Below are 14,716 nucleotides of genomic sequence, written 5' to 3'. Positions count from 1 at the left end.
CCTATTAGAAGTCTATGAATACATTTCCAGCAATCAGCAATAAAGGTTACCAATTTGGGTAGGGGGGGAGGACCCCTGCACAGTCTGACACTGCTAGCACTGACTGGATAGTGTCAGACTGTGCAGAGTAACACCCCGAACTGGTAACACTCAGATGGACCTTCATTGCAGACTGCTGACAATTCATTCTTAGACCTAGAACATACAGTTGTAAGGAAAGATGCTCCAGAACGGTCATCTCATGTCAGATAAATACTAGTTACTAAAACAAACATGTCAGGATAGGTGATGAGTACTCTTTAATGAATAATGAAACAAATGAGCTAAGGACCATAAAAACTTCTTACCTGCAAGTTTTCCCTGACATCAGTGGCTTCCCTCAGAGGATGAACAGCAAGTTTGAAGATGTCATCTACAACTTTAAGGCCAGTGTTTCGTAGCATTGTGTACTCTCTGGCTTTTTTCCCTATCCTTGCAGATAATCCACGTTTTTGAGCTTTTCCACCTCCTGCTCGGCTGGTGATTGCAATGTGAACAAACAGTTTTGCATGCTCCATTGTGTCTCCAACAAAAGAGCGCAGAGGCACATGTCTATATCCGGGCTGTAAACACTCAATGGGTATAGTATACTGACCGATAAATTCATCTCCAATATAGTCATCATCAAGAACCATAAAACGCACCATGGCTAACTCTGGGAGGTTTACCTGAAATTCAAAGCTCTCATCAAAAATGGGGTTATCACCATTTTGCTGCACGGTCTTAGTCCTTTGTTCTGCACAGTCCGCAGGGATGCCATGAATTTCAATACAGACATATGGGTCAATCACATCCCCTTTTGCACATGCTCCTTTTGGTTTAGGAAAATTCTGTCCACTGATGATTTTGATGTGAAGAACCTGAGGCGATACACCAGGCACAACACCTTTAGTGTTTGCACTGAAATACGATACTTCATCTCGCATGATGGATGGTCGAAGGACATACCCACAACCCCCATTTTGAAGGAACCAACCAATGTTGAGATCCATCATTGGACCTGGAGTCTGAAAATTCATAGCCACAAGCTGACAGCCACAATTCCAAAAATCTTGTGGGTTCATGTTACTTGAGTCTATCCTCATTGGACTAGGATACACCCTGGATAAAAACTTTTTATTGTAGTTTACAAAGTCTTCTGGATACTCATTAGCAATCCGACTAGCTTGGCTCTCACTAAAAGAGCATATTTCACCATAATTTTGGTTTTTCATAGAGACATCAAAATCTTTGTACTGCACAGATTTGCAAATTGACACTAGATCTGATAGTTCTCTACAAAGCTTGATCAACCTCGGTTCTCCAAAGTAATCTTCTGACATTCTTCGAGACATTTCTGCCTCCTCATCTTCGTCGGTGACCTCTCCCTCTAAGAGGTTAAAATCTGATGGCAGTTTTTTACCTTTTACAATAATCTTTTTCTTAAGTTTTTCAGGAGAGGGAAGGTAGGACTCTGCTGGCAAAGGCATTTCTGTGTAGAGTTTACTCCCAAAGATCTTCTTGATATGCTGCACCATTACCTTTTGCTGTTGTATAGAGCAGTGGTTGCCAATGCAAAGAATAAGAGGACACTCAGAAGAGATGAAGGCATATTTGTTAATTACTTCAACAACATTACGAAAGGCTAATGGTGAGGTCATGCTATTTCGATTGCAAATGATTGGCTCGTTATCTGGCCCATCACTGACGTCAAGCTCGATGCTTCTGCAAGACATTTTTAGTGCCCTCACGTATCCATTAATATCTGCTGGACCTCTAAATTGGTCTTCTATTAAGTATGTGTTGTGGGAGGAGTTGATATAATAGTGTGACAATGGTTGTGTCATATCCTGGCAAACCTTTTTGTGGATAGGGTCAAATATATCACATTCCTGGGACAAAAGATACTTAGTAAAACCATCAATGGTAAGAAAACCCTTCAAACGTCCTTCATGAGTGAGCTCATACTTTCGTATAATGTCCAAACACATATCTTCTGTTACCTGAGCCATCCCTTGCTCAGACTCTAAGAATAATAGTAGATCATTTGCATCGAGGTACTCTTTATTTTTGGAAATTTGCACAAGTAGAAAATATACCTCTGGTCTTGTACAAAGGTCACTAAATGCTTCACAGAATTCTTCTTTGGTCACTCTGGTGGTAAGTTTTTCTTTACTCTTTTGGATTTCTTTAAACTTTAATCTAACCTTGGTTTCTTTGATAGCAGGAGAGAGTTGTTTGATTAGATCAACTGCTGTATCCTCTAACATAATGCCATTCCCATCTACATCTGCTGCGTCAAAGATGGATTTGAGCCAGTTGAATCTAGGTGTGTTCTGCCCACCTTCGCCCAAGTCCAGTGGTAGTTTACTATGAGAGACTAAGTATCTTAACCCCGAGACCCAGATATTGGCCACATCAGCTGAATTAGCCACTAAATCTAAAGATTCATAATTTTCTCCATGAATTATTGAAAATGCACTGTCCTCACAAATCTGGTCTGCCAGACCGTTGTTCCTGAATGTTTCTGTGTTCTTGCCAAGTCGTATTTCCTTGATGGCAGAGAGGTCCAATTTTGCCTTTTCAGGGTCTTTTTTAGAAGGCTCCCAACGTAAAGCCTGCAAATCAGTGTCAAGTGTGAAAAAACGACTGTAGATACGAGAGTTTGGACGAACTTTCTTTAATTCACAGCCCCCTTGCATGAAACTAATGCAATCACTGGCACTGCTTATCTTCTTCTCTGACGGCATGCTGCTGAAGGATACAGTTTTCTTCCTACCAGGTTTTTGGTTTGCAGGATCCTACAGAAACAAACAAAAAAAAATGTATATAAAGATCCAAACACATCATGGGAATTTTTTTTTTCTAATGTATTTTTTTAGGTAGAAAAAAGCATTTCAACAGATACTGAAGAAGAAGAATTTAATTTAATTTAATTTAATGGCAATAAATGGCAGCCAAACCGTTTTAGCTATGTGAACACAACGCGGATTTGTATGCACAAAATCTGTATTAAAATGCACATAAACTGTGTTTGTTCTGCATGAAAATGTGCGCAGAAAAATCGCACGTAATCCGCACTGTGTGCAGTTACCCTTAAAGGGGTTATCCAGCATTTAAAAACTGACTTCATAGCCTTAGGAAAGGCCATCAATATTAGATCGGTGTAGGGTCTGACCCCCATAATGTCGTACTTTTAATAGTAGATTAGTTCACTTGATTTGGGCAAATCTGCAATACCCAGAACAGGTGCTGATAAAAGTACAACGTCCAGACCAAGTTATACAATGAAGAAGCCGCATTGCTCACTCTAAACGGCTGATCATCAGCAAGAGAGCCAAGAGTCGGACCCCCACAATCTAATACTGATAGCTTATTGTAAAGCATTTGTTGTAAAATGAATGGAAAGTTTATTACAGTTTTATCAGTTAATTAAAAGCAGTGACCTGTGCAGCGCACAGTAAGGGCTCATTCAGACGTTCGTATGCTCTCTGCAAAAATGCGGATCCGTTTTTTTGAGGATTAGATGCTGTCCCATTCACTTCTGTGTGGTCTTTTCTTTCATTGCACGGCTCAGCAAAACAAATGAAACATGTCCTATACTTGTCAGTGAAAATCAGTACATGGCCCCATTGAAGTCTATGGGTCAGCAAAAAAACTGAATGCTATGCGTTTTTTTTTGCGGACGTGCTGAACTGTCTGCAAAAAAACGGATCCGCATTTTTGCGGGCAGCATACGGCAGTCTGAATGAGCCCTAAGGCTGGAGACCCGGCACCAGTATATTTCCTTGTTTCTAATTATTCATGTTTCTGTTCTGAATCTACTTAAAATGTGCTAGAATTCTTAAAGCAACTGATGTATACTGCCATAACATATTAACGGAGAAGATGCAGCAAAAGGATTAATTCATTCCAATCTAAAAATTATTATATAGAAAGCTGGCATACTGAAAAAAAACTGCTGAAAATACTGCCCTGGTCAACAGAAATGATCAAGATGTATACATACTCATCCGTACAGACACATTGAGCAAGCGTCCCTTCTACTATCAATACCTTATTCTAATGGTTTATTTTTATGGTATAAGTTGGACGATATGGTCACAAAATAACCACCTTTTGGGCAAGTTTGTGCAGATGTCTTCCTTCTACAACAGACAAAGGAGTATTCCTATCTGAGACAATGGGGGCATATCTCTAGGATATGCCACCATTGTCTGATTGGTGCAGGTCCCACCTGTAGGACCCGCACCTACACCGAGAACAGAGCGGGGAAGGTGCACCTATCAGACCCGCACCTATCAGACAATAGGGGCATATCCTAGAAATATGCCCCCATTATCTAAGATGGGAAAACTGCTTTAACTTTAGTTAGCTACTATGGCTAAAAGGATTATCCTAATAAACACCATACACCTGAGCTATACCAATCCTAGATTTCACCGGAGGATGTTCTTAAATGCCAATGCTAGTGAAGCCAATAATGCTTCTGAATTGTTCTATTAGGCTGTGCAGATGGTCCAGATACAAGATTCACAAAGTGCCTACAAAGTGGTACCTTCAAGTACTCCCTACTGTTGTACCTGTGCATCAGATTCCAAGACAGATTTCCAAATTCTCACCCAATCTTGAACATTACTTTGACATAGACAAAAGCCACACAAAGGAGGCAAATGAGCAGCACTGGCTCCTAATGCACATTGTGGAGTCCCTGGTCATATTTAATAATCATGATCTACTTTTGATCTTTATATACGACTGTGGTTAGAACATCTTCTTCACCATCTAGCTGGAGCAGTTACAAGCAATGGTCTATAGTCAATGTTTTATCTTCTTTATGTAAATATAGATTATAAAGAGATCAGCATGATATGGAGGAGACATCAGGATGGAGCTTCCACTAGCAAATAATACTTTGGTTCCAAGCTGGAAGACAAAGGCCCTGATTTATCAACAGGGTAACGGTCTGTGAGCCAAATGTATGAAAGTGGCACATATCACTTCACATTCTGACTTATTTCCCCTGCCTCAGTACAGCAGGTCAGGAGTGGGGTGCAGTTGAGACAATTTTTTTTAGATAATCCCTATGATAAATAATGCCAAAAACCAATGCACTCCACAAGAACATTCACAAACAGCTGGATTTCTGAAGTCGACTTAGTATGAGCAAAAAAACCTTGACCTGTCACAGAATAATGATAAATGTGTCATGCAAGTTAAAAAAAACAACTGAAAAGTCCATTTTTACTCCAAAATAAAGACAGAACCAATTCTCCTGGGTGTTCACATCCAGACGATCCTAAAGTTCTTCACTAATCCACAACAAACATTCAATTAGAAGGCACATGGCTTGTTATTACTAGATCCACTGGGGTATCAGTACATTTTTCAAAAACTCATATTTCTGGAAATACAGTAGATGCCAACATGCTTTTATCTGAATATTTGCTCCTACGTATGCACAGATACTAATGATGCTGAACTAAGGTATTTCTAAGCTAATGCAATTATGATTGTGCACAAAGTATGAAGCAACTAAGAGTTCCAACGAAAGGTGACAACGAAAGAAAGGTGAAATGGTGACAATTTCATCTACTGTTTAGCAGCCTGACAAAAACACAGGAGAGTCGTCAAGTTAAGATTCGGTACACATCAGCACTGTGCCTTCTATTATAATTGAAGTGACAACGCTGTTCTGGATCTACTGCAGGATGCTAAAAAAGAACCTAAAAAAAAAAGACACAAAACCACACTAAAACAAATTCACAGGACGAAGACTTTCCCCATTATTCTGTGTGCTCACAAATTCCTATCAGGATGACAGAATAAAATATGGGATGTGGTGTAGCAGGCCTGATGATAGGCATGGTGATGGTGTCCTGATATTCCCACTGAAAAATCAACAACGTTTTCATTTAAACATTAGGACACATCACTGCTCACAAGTGAGCCATGGAATAGCAGAGTTCAAATCCAGGCTCCAGGAAGCTTATCCTTGGGCTGCACAATGTCTTCAAGTGAATCTGCCACAAAGATAGAACATGTCAAAGTAGTACATCTATGTCTTAAAGGGATTGTGCAAAGCAAAATATTGATGACCAATCCTCAGGATAGGTCAACAATATCAGATCGGCAGGGGTCCGACTCCCAGCACTCCTGCCAATGAGCTGTTTGAAGAGGTAGCGGCGTGCGAAAGACAATGCGCAGGTTATTTGGGAGGGGAAGCAGCCCTTGCATAAGAACCGCTACCTCTTCACACAGCTGATCAGCAGGGGTACCAGGAGGCTGACCCCCACCTATCTGATATTGATCACTTATCTTGAGAATAGGTCATTAATATCTTTACACTGCACAAACCCTAGCTGATCCTCCTGATCAAGGGCAAAGAACAATGGGGGTCACTTATTAAGACCAGCATTTCAGATGCCGGTCTTGATGAGCCCCTGCACTAGCGGTGGATCCTCCAAACTTATATTGAGGCCTCTACATAACTTCGACGTATCCAGCACCGGTCTAAATCTACGCCAGATTCCTAGCTGTCTTACATTTAGACCTTTTTCTATGCCTAAAACAGGTGGAGAAAATGATGAATGAGATGGGCTGGCCTTCCCCGCTGTACTTTGAGACATGGCATGAGCGGGTAAAAGTCGCAGTTTGTGGCGCAAATACCTTTGCTCCACAATCTGCGCCAGAAATACGCCTAATATAGGCATATTTCTGATCATAAATGACCCTTAATGTGTTTAACTCTCATAAGCTTCATTGCATCTTTAGTATATTATGCATACCAGTCTTTCACCCCTAGATTATCCCTTTCATATTGTTGTACAGTATTAGACATCCGCCATCATAATAGATCCTCATTCAGCAGACTATACCATTATTTATAAGTTTGTAATATTCACACTTGGCATTCCATGCCACATTTAAAAAAGACTTTGTTCAGAAAGAAGTATATTTTAATCAATAATTACAGAATACTTTTTCCTTTTTCTTTTGGCAGTACTACGTTATTGAAAATTAAATACAAATTACCGTAGTGTCCTTGTGTAGCAGCCAATATATATAAGACCTCCTATATAGGCAGGTAAGCCATTGTCAGTTTACTGCTACTATGAGGGGAAGATGTTATCTACAGGCTAAGGCCGAATGCACATGGTCGAGAGCGGTCCGTGGTATGCCGGGCTGGATTCCTGTTCAGAGCAGAAGCGCACGGCGTCATTAGCTGCTATGACGCCGTGCGCTTCATGCCGCCGCTGCTGTACAGTAATACACTCGTATAGTGTATTACTGTACAGCAGCGGCGTCATAGCAACCAATGACGCCGTGCGCTCCTGCTCTGAACAGGAATCCAGCCCGGCATACCACGGACCGCTCTCGGCCACGGAACTCGGCCGTGTGCATTCAGCCTAACCCTTATGAAAGTATAGAATTGGGCTAACAGAATGACAGCTCTATTGTTCTCTTGATAAACCCAGATAACTATTCCCACAGAAGAGCATTGCAATATGTAATTGTCACGGTGGACAGTGGGGGAAAACTCCCCACCGTATAACGTGGGAAAATGGGGAAGCATCTAGACCTGGACACTGGGAAAAGGGAGCTGGTCACCTCCTAGAGCTTCCCTAATCTTCGCCCTGACTCCTAACCATATAAGCGGACCCAGGAGGTAAGACGGCTTATACCCAGGAACCTCGGACCCTAAGTCGCCCTGATAATTCCTGGAATAGGAGCAGGGGAGAGACGACCTGTTCTTCCACGACACGGATGAACAGGAGTCTCACAGGCCTAGCAGCAAGGGAAGGGACAGACAGTGCACAGCTACTGCATCGGCAGGTAAGAGCCCAGAAACAACTCGCACTTACCTGCCGCGGCAAACAACGACGACCGGAACCCCATGCAGACAGGATGCATGGCGGCCCCCGCAGAGCTGCAGACTGACTTGTGGTTCCCCCTCTGGGGAACCCTGAGACCCCCTTCCGGAAGCACAAAACACAGGGAACATGTCTAGCAAATATGCCAGACTACAGACACCAACAGACCAGGCATGTAACAACCACTAGACAAGACAAGCACAGTTCCAGCACACAGCAAGGATGGAGGAACACTGAACCCAGCCAACAGGCCACAGGCAATATAAACCTTGTGGCCACACCCAGGACACACCTAAATCCCCACCAGCTAGATAATTAACCCCTCCGGCACCAGACAGGGAAGGCCCCAGGAGAAAGGAGGAGGCACCTACATGCTGCAACTACAACACGTTGCCGCTGGCAACAGCATGCATGGCAACCGTGTCACGGCGCACACCACAGAGGCCTTGACAGTAATGTGTGATGCTGTAATTGAGTCACTACAGAGGACTCTTTGTGGTCGAAGCGATGGTCTAACCGAGAGAGTTAAATAGGACTGTGTGCCATGCTAAACATCCAAACAAAGAGGAAGTTCAAGAGCCAAGACAGAAAGGAGAATACACAGAGACTTCAAAAAATGATATCCAAAAATACATTCACATTTTTTTAAATAAGGAAAATGACATAGCTTGTTAATATGTGAATTTTGATGGAAGTATCCCTTTAAGACAGATACTAGTTTACAAACAATTTTTAAAATAGCATTTTACTTTGTCACATGAATAAGCCTTAAAAGGATTGTCCAACTTTGTGGACCTTTTTAACTTTTAATCCCAGTCTGTTGCACCTCTTAAAAAAAATCATGCTCACTTGTGCCCCACCATTCCAGCTCCCCGGGTCCATGGCTCTTCATAGCGGTCTTTAGGAGGCCTTAGCAGTGAAGTGCCCCCAAATGGCACATCACTGCTGGGTAACATGCTTCTTGGGGACACGGCACCACTGACACAGTCATTGGATGTGAGCCCGTCCACTTTAGAAGACATGAACCAGAAGAACACTGAAGGGAGCCTAGCACCCAAACAGCTGGAACAGCACAGTGGGGGGAGTGAGTATGGTTTTTTTTTTCAACAGGTACAACAGACAGGTTGAATGCTAAAAAAAAAGTCTACAAAATTGGAAAATCCCATTTGAATGCATTCTATGCAGCCAACCCCTTTCTGTAATGATATGGGATTCTGAAACCCCATGTGATCAGTGGAGAACATTGTGGCAGAGAGCTGGAACAGTGCAGCGCGGAGCGGGTGTCTAGGCCATGTGACCAATGAATGTGACGTGACTGGCCTAGGGAAAGCTGCGGGAAGGCAGCGGCACTTAGGGTGGGTTCAAATCATGTTTTATGCCTGTTTGACATATACGTTAGAAAAAAAGGATACAAAAACACAGCACACCACATTTTTGTATCCTGCACAGTCCGGTAAAAAAACACATACGTTTTTTTACAATGGAACTCTATAGTGAACGGATGCCACTGTATGGCATCTATCTGAGGCATCCGTTTAACTACCCAGGTGCTCCTTCAATAGACTGCAAACAGCTCCGTATAAAAAGGCCACTCTGTATAAAATGGAAAGACTAGGATCCTTCTAAAACACGCAGGCAGCCAAGTCATGTTGGCTAGACAGTAAATGCTTCCTGAATAGAATTTGATAAGAGAGGACAGCTCCAGAACCTACTGTATATTTACTGGTGATTCTTTTTTGGGGGGAAAGTGCTCTTTTAACAGATAAATTATTTTGCTCTGGTGAACTTTTGCTTCGTTATTATGCATTTCATCACACGCTATGCTAATGCACATTGTATTTATATGTTGATTCATCCCACTTCAAAGCCTGGTGGCATATTTTATAAGACTAGTGGAACCGGATTTCAATGTTACATTAATCACTGGCAAAGAGAGGCGTCCCCAATGTGCTTTGATTATTAAACAGAGAAAAACATTAATTCATTACGAAGTGAATAATGAGTTCCAGTTTTATATTAGGACTGCACAGGCGACTTTCCTAGCTGTAACACTGAGGAGCATCACTGTGTTGTCTGAGTTATAACAAGTCTCCCCCACTTCTCCCGAACATATGCTGGGGCTCTGGTCCTCACCTCCAGTTTCTCTTTACAGGCTGCAGTGGTGACAGGTACAGGTACACTGCAGCCAATCACTGGCCTCATTGGTTTTGTGCCTATATATGTCTGAGGTCAGTCATTGGCTGCAGTGGTCACGTGTTGTATACAGCTACGCCACTTCATTCTATAAACATTCACCTGAGGTGAGGATCGGAGCTGCTGTGCTGAAAACAGCAGGGGATGAAATGGTGAGTATACGTTCTTTTATTATTCTCTCCCGCTTGGGGGCAGTGGGGGAGTTCTCTTCAAACCCTTTAAATCAGCATAATTAAAGGGAACCTGTCATGTTGTACATGCAGTCCTATCTTTGGACAGTGTAGTAGAGAGCAGAGGGAGCTGAACAGATTGAAATATAGTTTTGCAGGAAAATAATCCGTACAAAGGCGAGTTCACATCAGGGTTTATTTTTCCATTCTTTTGATCTGTCAGAAGAATAGATCCTGTAAAAAAAAATACGTATCCTGAGCATCAATTATGCACATTTGGAATCTGTTTGAGCCATTTCCGTCTGAGATCCGTTATTTTAGATGAAAAAAAAAATTCCTGCTGCTCAGGATCCGTTTTCTTCCCTTTATTTTTCTGTTCTTCTGACGGATCAGAAAAACGTAAAAATAAATGGTGATGTGAACTCGCCCTAACTTGTAATTTATTTGTTTAAATCAGTGCTTCTCAAACTGAAAGGCAGGACTAAGGCTACAGTCACAGTTGCCTTTGCTATTCCGTTAGCCTCTTCACAAAAAATGCTGCATGCAGCAGTATTTGTCCGGCCAAAACCCGACATTTGTGCCGGCAACCGGGCCAGATCACCTCCGGATCCCATTGTAGTCAATGGGGATCCAGCGGTACACAGTTGTGTCCGGCAATGCTGGATACTGTGAACTCCGGTAGCCTGATCTTCTCTCGGATCAGGCTACCAGATTCCCAATTCTACTGTGATCACCCCTGGTTGTTGGTGAGGCACAGCTGGGCAGACACTTGTCACAGAAGTCATTTCATAGGTGGCAGCGTTCTCTGGTATAGCATTGTAATTAACTCCTGTTGCACTTTTAATGTACTACAGAGTTCAGGAGACACAATGAGCAATATTTGTAGCTGTGGCATGGATTTCCACCACTGATGGTAAGGCCCAAACATCATCTTGGTCCACTGGTTAAGCCTCAGTACAATAAGTTTGAGAAGCCCTATTTTAACTCCCTGGACTGTGTAGGCTTAGGAGTCCAGTAGGCGGTCCTATTCAGTGGTTGACGTCTACTTTTATATATACAGACACACACAGGGAAGGCTGTGAACCATTGATTAGGGCCACCCACTGGACTCCCATCCATACACACTGGGCAAAGTTTCTGCAATGAAATACGCAAAGAATTTGACACGCAGTGCAGATTTTGAAATGCAAAGAGCAAAAATCAGTAGCATATTGGACCAAATTCACACAATTTGTTGCATCCTTATGCTAAACATTATAGAAAAATAAGATACGTTTACAAAATTCTACATTACCAAAAAAAAATCCTGCCAGGAGCACCAAATTATTTGAGCACTTTATGCATTAAAGTTTTCTTTTACATGAATAGCTATACCATAGGTTTGTTATGATCATTTTTACTTCTACAGTAACTAAGGTTAATGAGGCATAAGGTACAAATGGGAATATCTGCTCTGCCCAGGAATTGGTTCTTATCTTTATATATCCACCACTAACTGCAGCACAATGCTCAAGTATTTTTTACTACTTGAGGTCTATATAGTAGTATCATTATAACGTGAGTCTATTAATACTTTTGTTGCCACTCATAATCCTTCAGAGCCAAGCTGTTCCTTTCCACTTGTGGGAAAGACTGAGTAATCTTGGCCAGATGTCCCCTCTATAGAGAGAAAATGGATTTTCTCTTTACTGCATTGTATCTTATGCTGGAAATGATTACATTGTGGCTGAGTTGGTTGCTTTCTGTCAATGATATGAGGCTTGGAAAGGCTGGTAGCACAGAAGCAGGCGGCAGCATGTAGTTAGCGGGCACATCTTTTTTAGAGAGCTGAATGGCAAATCTACTTAACGGAAATGTGTCACCAAAAATTTCATCTGCCAGTTAAATTAAGATAGCAACACATCTCCTTTTTTCCAATTTTTATCTTCCGATCTGATATTTTCTGATTGTCTGAGCTGTTCCTAATAGCATTTAGAACAGCATTAAGAAGATTGCTCTACAGCAGCCCCGTGGGCCATAGACACAATGGTCTGGAGGGGACCTCATTGACTTCTATGGGAGAGTCCTCTAGGCATGCTCTGTGATCTGTGCAGAGGTCATTGTACAAAGAAAGAATAGATAATCTGTGAAAATCACATATTGTGAATGAAACGTAATATGAACCCACCTTTAGTGACATGGAAAATTTAAAATAACATCATCAAAAAAAATTATTTCAAAATATCTTAACACTTAGGATACCAGAGGTTTTTTCATTTTCATTTTTCTTCCCTGTCTTCCTGGAGCCATAACTTTTTTATTTTTCCGTTCACATATCCATATGAGGGCTTTTTTTTTTTTGCGGGATAAGTTATACTTTCTAATGCCTCCGTTTTATATGGCATTCAATGTAATGGGAAGGAGAAAAATTCCAAATGTGGTGGAATTGGAAATAAAAAAACACAATTCCTCCACAGTTTTACGGTTTTGTCCATACGGCGTTCCCTACGCGGAAAAACCTGTACCCTTCATTCTCTGGGTCAGTACGATTACAACAATACCACATATGTATAGGTTTTATATGTTTAAATACTGGAAAAAAAAATTAATATTTTTTTTCCCATCACCATATTCTGATCCCCATTTTTATAGTTATATCTACTGAGCGGTGTGGGGTCTCATTTTTTGCGGGATGATCTGTCGTTTTTATTGATACCATTTTGGAGTGTGTGTGTCTTTTTGATCACATTTTATTCCATTTTGGTGGGTAAGAGAAGCGATGAAAAAATGGGAATAGGTCATTTTGATACTTTTTTCCGTTACGTCATTCACCGTATTGGAAAAATATTTGTATACTTTAATAGTTTGAGTGTTTTTGCATGCAGTGATGCTCATGATGTTCATATTTTTTATTAATGTATTTATTTTTTTATTCTAAGGAGAGGGGATGATTAAATTTTTTATATTTTTATTTTTATTTTTTTACTTTGTTACATTTTTTTGTAGCCCCTCTGCCCACTACCTTGTTTTTTTTTTAGAATATTACTATACTCCAATAAGGAATACAGTACCGTATTTTTCGCTTTATAGGACGCACCTGATGATAAGACGCACCTAGATTTTTCAGGAGGAAAATAAGGAAAAAATATTTTGAACCAAAAGGTGTGCTTTTGGTGGGTTTTGAACTAATGGCGGTCTGTGGATGACACTGTTATGGGGGATCTGTGGATAACAATGTTATGGGGGATCTGTAGATGATTCACAGTTATGGGGAGATCTGTGGAGGACACTGTTATGGGGGGGATCTGTGGATGACGCACTGTTATGGGGAATGTGTGGATGATACACTGCTATGGGGAATGTGTGGATAACACACATATAGCATCTTATGTAATGGGGGTCACTATTCACACAGGGACAATAAGATAATCTTATGCTGGTCACAGTATCATATGTGTCACAGTATATTGTCCCTGTGTGAATAGTGACCCCCATTACACCACGGGGAACCTGCTCACAGCAGTCTTTATATGTAAAAATCAATTTCATATAATGCTCCATTAATGGCTCTGCTTTCCTCTGTAACAGTACTCACTATCAAAGCAGTGATCCGGCCGGCAGCGTAAATCACTCAGTCAGTCACGCTCCTGCCAGCTTCATTAATGCGCCGGCCGGACCGCTGCTTCGATAGTGAGTACTGTTACAGAAGAAAGCAGAGCCATTGCTGCAGCATTACATAAAAAGATTTTATATATAAAGACTGCTGTGAGCGGTGCCCGGTGTAATGGAGTACAGTGACTGCACTGGGCCCCGCTCATAGCAGTTTTCATATATCTTCAAGCAGTGGCTCTGCTTTAAACTAGCGCAATCCTCTGTGGTAGTACTCACTATCAAAACAGCAGGCAGGCCGGCAGCGTAACGTTTTACATTGCTTTTACTTTTTGACCTCACAGTACATCTTAACGTTTTAGTATTTTAAATTACTAACTGGTGGTCACTCAGGACCTATTTACGTTTTAGGATCATGTACTGTTTGTTAAATTAAAACTTCACTTTTATTTCTTATTTATAATATATATATGATATTTATTCACTTATAACAGTATCACTAAACTATAGACGTTAAAACTATCAGTGATGCGGTCTTACTCAATTTTTTCTACCTATATACTCAGTGTATCACCGTTATAGCCGGCTTGTGTCATTGGACTGATCAGCAGAGGGAAAAGTTGGTGGAGAGGGGGGGGAGGGGAAGGGAGAGGGGAATGGGTCAGGGGTAGTGAAGATATGTGGGGTAATATAGGGGTAGGTTAGAGGTGATGTTACTACTTAGTAGCTTTATTAAGCGCTCCTATATATTCTGGAGCGTTGGTCTATTATATAATAGATTAACTTCACTTCTGTTTGTAGTTATCGCAGCCTCTGCTGCTCCTATTTCGCCTCCTCCTATTCAACTGCTATTCATCGTTGTCCTCCTCTCTC

General features: G+C 41.4%; 1 protein-coding gene across 1 annotated transcript in view; it reads right to left on the bottom strand.

The window, feature by feature from the left end:
- Positions 1 to 14,716, bottom strand: part of PLCL1 (phospholipase C like 1 (inactive)) — a 296,787-nt gene that overhangs the window by 89,253 nt on the left and 192,818 nt on the right. The window contains exon 2 of the mRNA XM_040440692.1: positions 348 to 2,819. Coding sequence (XP_040296626.1) covers positions 348 to 2,819 — 2,472 coding nt within the window. The remainder of the gene's footprint in view (positions 1 to 347; positions 2,820 to 14,716) is intronic.

This window comes from Bufo bufo, chromosome 7 (genome assembly GCF_905171765.1).
Source record: "Bufo bufo chromosome 7, aBufBuf1.1, whole genome shotgun sequence".
In the NCBI taxonomy this organism is placed as follows: domain Eukaryota; kingdom Metazoa; phylum Chordata; class Amphibia; order Anura; family Bufonidae; genus Bufo; species Bufo bufo.
This window is presented reverse-complemented; position numbering and strand designations above follow the sequence as displayed.